The sequence below is a fragment of the Zea mays genome, chromosome 5, assembly GCF_902167145.1.
Source record: "Zea mays cultivar B73 chromosome 5, Zm-B73-REFERENCE-NAM-5.0, whole genome shotgun sequence".
Taxonomy (NCBI): domain Eukaryota; kingdom Viridiplantae; phylum Streptophyta; class Magnoliopsida; order Poales; family Poaceae; genus Zea; species Zea mays.
In genome coordinates, this window is record NC_050100.1 from 81,911,132 (window position 1) to 81,916,827 (window position 5,696).

General features: G+C 49.8%; 1 protein-coding gene across 2 annotated transcripts; it reads left to right on the forward strand.

Moving 5' to 3' along the window:
- The first annotated feature begins 1,363 nt into the window (after nt 1-1,363).
- LOC103626617 (protein CHLOROPLAST IMPORT APPARATUS 2) lies at nt 1,364-5,211 on the forward strand. 2 transcript variants are annotated; one of them, XM_008647021.3, is made up of 3 exons: nt 1,364-3,163; nt 4,476-4,649; nt 4,845-5,211. In XM_008647021.3, the coding sequence occupies exons 1-3, from the start codon at nt 1,937-1,939 to the stop codon at nt 4,899-4,901; spliced, it is 1,458 nt and encodes a 485-aa protein (XP_008645243.1). In that variant the 5' UTR covers nt 1,364-1,936; the 3' UTR covers nt 4,902-5,211. The 2 variants fall into 2 exon arrangements, with proteins under 2 accessions (XP_008645243.1, XP_008645244.1); XM_008647022.3 differs by having other exon boundaries at nt 1,376-3,163; nt 4,476-4,610.
- Nucleotides 5,212-5,696: the final 485 nt, after the last annotated feature.

Sequence of the window (5,696 nt, forward strand, 5' to 3'; positions counted from 1 at the left end):
TTAACACCTGCTCATCGCAGACATGGATCAGGACAAGGGTGTGGTACTTGACAATTCACCAACAAGGAAAAAACATATGCATGGGGGGAAACACTAAGCTTCAAAGGTTTGCTTTTCATACAGCACAAGAGAGGCATAGCGACAAGCTGTGTTAGTCCAAAAGAGATTGCCATTAAGTAATGCTTATCCCCATGTTTCATTGGGCACTGCCGTCTCTAGAAAAAAAATATCATTAATCCATAGCGTGCATGCTTACAAGGAGACAACCAAGAAACAAAATTCCAATTAAGTTCTTTAAAAATACCAATGCCGTGAGATCAAAGCATTTGGAAGAGAGTGAAATTTGACCCGTCGGCGAGTCCTAACGAATTGTTGTGGAGAAACGGTACGCTATACATTCATGTATCTACCGCGTTCAGTCAAGATAACATACGAATAGAGGATCATGAATCGTTACCACCGATGTTTAGCGCGGCAGAAGAAGATAGCACAACGATATAGTGGAAGCAGTCGGCACTTCCTCGTGTACCAGCAGCAGCGACACATTTACCCATGCTCTCATGTTCATTGTTGATCAACACTGCAACAATATTAGTAGCATATCTATGGTATCCATCCGTAAACGCTACCCGCTGGTGTGTTAGCATCGCGTAGAAAAAGAGTAGAAAAAGAGGCGATGACAGCTAGGAGTCTCTCTCTTGTAGCATGTCGGTCTCCTTCGTATATAAACCCTTGCTAATGGACTATTTAGTCCATTGACATTCTCATGATCATTATTGCTTCTTACACCTATATAGTCAACAATCGTCAAAGTATTTCTTACAATTTTCACCAGCTGCGACCATCTCTTAGTGTGTATAATTCATTTTTTCCCTCCTTTTCTCCACACATTGGCATCTATCTTTGCTTAAACAAATGTGTGAATCACACATACGGTTCTTGCTACTACCAGGTGCCTTACTTTGTGAGACAGACTTGCAGTAGTTGGCTGGCATACACATACAAATAAAAACATCTTCAGTCATCCAGTGAGCTTCCTCAAAACAAAACAAAAATGGGGAGGATGGTGAATGTTGGGAGGTAGGGCAAATTGGTCTCATTTGTCCGTCTGCAAATCTCAGATGACCAAGCAAAGCAATCCCAACGACACATGTGCAAGGATGAATAAAGAGCACATATATGACTCGGAGAAGAAGGGCTGCCCAAAACGCTAGCTGTGGGGGGCCTGGAATGGCATGGGTCCCTCAGGGCAGCAGGAGACAGAAGAGAAAGGGACATGGTGAGTGAGAGGGTGGCTTGTCTCATCCTGTGGCTGTGGCCATCCTCCATGCCCAGGCCCTCTAAAACCCCACCCTGTACCGCCTTCGCTTGAACCCTTTCTTCCTCCTCATCCCCCAAGCCCCAACCAGCTCCAATTCCCCCCCCCCCCCCCCCCCCCCATACAATATCTTTTCTCTCTCATCCTCCAAAGGACCAAGAAGTACCATTTCTGCTCTCTCCATTCGTCTCCAATCCCAACACAGCTTCTCAATTCAGTTCAGGGAATTCTCCCTTTTCTTTTGTTTTGCTCTAGTGCTCTTGGCTGTTTACTCCGCTTCTTATCCTCTTCTCTCCACAGAAGAGGAGTGCATGTGCAGCAGCTGTAAAGACAGTATTTTTTTTTCACCTCATCTTCTCCCAAGGTGTTGTTGGTGCCCCAGGTGGAGGCAACTGCCAAAGTGTTTGGGTTTCTTGAATGTTAGGCTTTTTTGGGGAGGAGGAAAGGGCTTGATCGATTAGGTTGTTCAGCCATTCTTGCCCCAGTGTTCTTGGATTCATGGTCGTGGAATTAATCCAAGGGTAGCTGGAGGCTGGAGCTGCTCCATTTCCCTTCCGAGAAAACGAAGGCGAAGGCGATCGTTTGAACGGTTACAGCTGTTGCCGTTGAGCCGGTGCAATGTCGTCTTCCTGCATGCCGACGGGCCTGCGGCTGGACCTGGACATGGTGAAGGCGGCGGCGTCGCCGGGCGCGCACTCGTCGCCGCTGCGCCCGGTGCACTCGTCGCCGTCGTCGACGCTGTCGGAGGCGTCCAACGCGTCGTCGTCGGCGACGTCCGTGTCGCTGAAGCGGGCGCGCGCGCCGCGGAAGCGGCCGAACCAGGCGTACAACGAGGCCGCCGCGCTGCTGGCGTCCATCCACCCCTCCGTCTTCCCCGTCAAGAAGAGCCCCAAGACGGCGCCGCCGCGCCCGCCGTCGTCGCGGCAGCTCTCCGGGCTCGCGGCGGCGCTCGACGCCTCCTCCTCCGACCTCCTCCCGCCGCTCCCCGTCCTCGCCGACTCCGCATTCCTGCTCCGAGACATACCCGCGCCGTCGCCGCTGCCGCAGCCGCAGAGCCCGTCCGCCGCCAAGAACTGCTCGTCGCCGGCCCCCGTGAGCAGCGCGTTCCGGGACTTCCGCGACCCGGCGCCGTCGCCGGCGAGCCCCGACACCGTCGACGTCAACGAGCTCGGCGAGATCGACTTCGACGACGACGGCTTCGACGCCGAGTCCATCCTCGACGTCGAGGAGGCCGCGGCCGCGGCCGAGGGCCTCGACGGCATCATGGGCAGCCTCACCGTCGAGAGCAACAGCACCGCCGCCACCACGTCCGATGACTCCATCCTGTCCAGCTCCGGCATCCACCCCTACCTCAGGAGCCTCATGGTGGTCGGCCTCGCCGGCAGGTTCGAGCTCGGCCTCGGGTCCCGGCACGGCGCTCGGCCCAACCTCAACCGCGCACTGAAGCGGCGGGACGACGATGGCGCCTGGTGGATGTGGCCGGCAGTGCCGGTAAAGGACCTAACGGTTGCACCACCGACACCGCCGGCGTCAAACGCCGCAGTGTCACAGCCACAGCCCGCCGCCGCTCCGGAGAAGAACAAAAGCAAGAAGAAGAAGGTGGTGAAGGTGGAGAAGGTCATGATGGGGGCGAAGGGAAAAGAGGAGCTGCTTCCCAGCGCGAAATGCAAGGAGGAGGAAGCTGATGGCGACGGCGACGCTGAAAGCGCGCCGGTGAAGGCGCCAAAGACCGGGCTGGGGCTGAAGCTGGACGCCGACGAGGTGCTCAAGGCGTGGTCCGACAGAGGGTCCATGTTTGCCGAGGGAAGCGCGCCGGAGTCGCCGACATCGGTCGCCGAAGCGCGGGTAAGTGTAACAATTGGGTACCGTCTGCATGCATCTCCAGTGTTCTTTCGTTTAAAAATTTGGATTTCTAAACAAATTTTAGATGTATAGTAAAAACCACGCATAGAAAATTTGAAGCAATCTATAATTTGCGGTGACAAGGCTCGCAGTGGTAAAAAAATCTGGAATTGTGAATTGCTTCCTTCGAACAAGTAAACCAGAGGGACTGTTTATCTAAATGGATGGTCCCTCGCATAAAGTACTGTGCAGTACTGCACTGCTACGTATCAGCGAGTACACGTCTTTTTCAGAACATCAGCGGTACTGCAGTAACCCGTAGAAAAAAAAGTTATCGAGATAAAATATTGAGTTTTTTATTTACCGGGGAAGAAAATATAGAAAATAGTGAACCTTAGACGCTTAGAGTATGTCGGATAGTCTTTATAAATTTCACTTTCTAAATTATCATTTGGAGAGTTATTTACATAAAAATCACTTTGTATATCTTTTTAGTCTCCAACATCTTTTCTATATGTTGTTTATATTTCCAATCTTCAACAGCTTTTCTATACATTGTTTGCGCTCTAGAGAGTCATTCATATTTTCTATCTTTATCGTGAGAAATCTGGAACAAAAGAAGACTATATTTGGATAGCCATTTAAATAAGTTGTTGGATGATATTTAAAAAAAAACTCTATTCATAAGGAAGAATATAGATAGTCTCTTGACGTTGCTCTTAGGTCTCAGCAAGAACAATTTTTCAAATTTGGATGAACTACTTTCTGCTCTATTAGTTCAATGTAATTCTGTTAGATAAGGGAATAATCCAAACCAGCCATTCTATTTGGTTATATATGGCTAGTTAAACTCAATCATTCAACAGTGGACCACAGACAGTAGAGCCTGGAGATCTGGTGCCAAGCACAACAACAGGTCTGCCTGTCCTGTCCTCTAGAAAAGGGTCGTTTTGGGCTCGGTTTTTTGGTGGCCCTTGGGCCAACCAAACGATAGAGCAATCGCAACAAACGCTGCTAGCCCCAACTCGGTTGGCTTGGCGGCCTTGGCCGTTCTGCAATTTGCTCTGTGGCCACATGCATGCGTATTTGGAGCCTGTCACTCATACAAGACAGCCAGCTCTTTATATAGTATGGGCATACCAAGCATGTGGTTTCCATTAGAGACTTCTCGTTGACGACGACGGTGTAATAACAGCCTTGCAAAGTTCCTCCTGAATATCTTAATTTGCACGCCATCTGAAGCTCTGAAACCGAGGAATGGGAACTCTCTCTCTTACTGACGATCACTGCGTTGCATTGACCCTTGTCATCACAGGCCAAGCTCTCAGACATGGACCTGTTTCCGGAGAACGAAGCCGGCGCCGGCGCCGGCGGCGTCAGGGAGGCCAGCGTGCTGCGGTACAAGGAGAAGAGGCGCACCCGGCTCTTCTCCAAGAAGATCCGGTACCAGGTGCGCAAGGTGAACGCCGACTGCCGGCCTCGGATGAAGGCAAGCACCACTAGAACTGATTAGAAAGAGCGTAAAAGATGTGTCCGTAAGGCCCCAGAAAACACTCAACACCAAAGGGAGAGAAAAAAAAAAGTTCATCCTGATGACGCAGTATTGCAGTTCGTCGTAAAGGCCGAAGGTTCTGAGGCGCTGACGTGCTCTGTGTTTCTCTGTTCCTGCTGTGGTTTCTTGCAGGGGAGGTTTGTTAGGAGCCCGTCTCTTCTTCGGCAAGCCCTGGAGGAAGAGAGCTAGCTAGACAGACACAGGCAGTGGTCCTCGCTAGCCTTTTCTTTTCTTTTAGTTTTTTTTTTCAAAGCAACTTTTTGTTCCTCTAGTTCCTCGTTAGCTAAGACTAAGAGATGTGAGTGAGAAATTTTCCCAGTTTTTTTTTTGTTTCATCGGAGTTTTGCTCTGGAGAGGATAGGTGAGGATGGCTTTAGCGTGGGTTGTCATGGCATGGTGGTCACATAGTTTGTCTCAGGTTTACAATGTGAGAGGTAAAGGAAGGAAATAAAGCGGTGTTAGAAGAACATACCGTCATACAGCAAGCAGCTCCAGATGATGGGTTCTGTTGTGCTTTTACTGCTCCAGAATATCAATCGCGTTGCTCTGTAACATCCATTGCGAAGAAGAAAACGACGAGTACAAATTAGCACGGATTGTTATGCGCTAGTAAGTAGCGCGTAAGTATTTTTCTTCTTTAATCAGCTGACAGCATCTGCTGTTCAGCGGTAAAAGTATCTGCAGTGCGGTCACTGCCAAAATACAGCAGCAAATCAGAACGAAAAGAGAAGAACACTACAGATCTCATCGTAACTTCAGCGTCGCCTGGAGAACTTTTCTATCAGAAATTTTATTTCATAAGGCGAACTACATGCAGTAAATATAAACCAACAGGTGGCTCGCTGAAGCCGAGGTTCAGCACATCAGATATTGAGATGGTATCCTCTTCTTCTTTTTTTAAGTTGGAGTGCGTCAGACAAAAAAGAGCGAAACGATTTCGCAGAGGCACATACCTGCACAGCTCAGTTATCCAACATACATCTA

Coding starts and splice junctions, on each gene's coding strand:
- LOC103626617 (XM_008647021.3), top strand. CDS start 1,937: ATGTCGTCTTCCTGCATGCCGACGGGCCTGCGGCTGGACCTGGACATG. Junction 3,164..4,475: donor CATCGGTCGCCGAAGCGCGG/GTAAGTGTAACA, acceptor TTGTCATCACAG/GCCAAGCTCTCAGACATGGA. Junction 4,650..4,844: donor ACTGCCGGCCTCGGATGAAG/GCAAGCACCACT, acceptor GGTTTCTTGCAG/GGGAGGTTTGTTAGGAGCCC.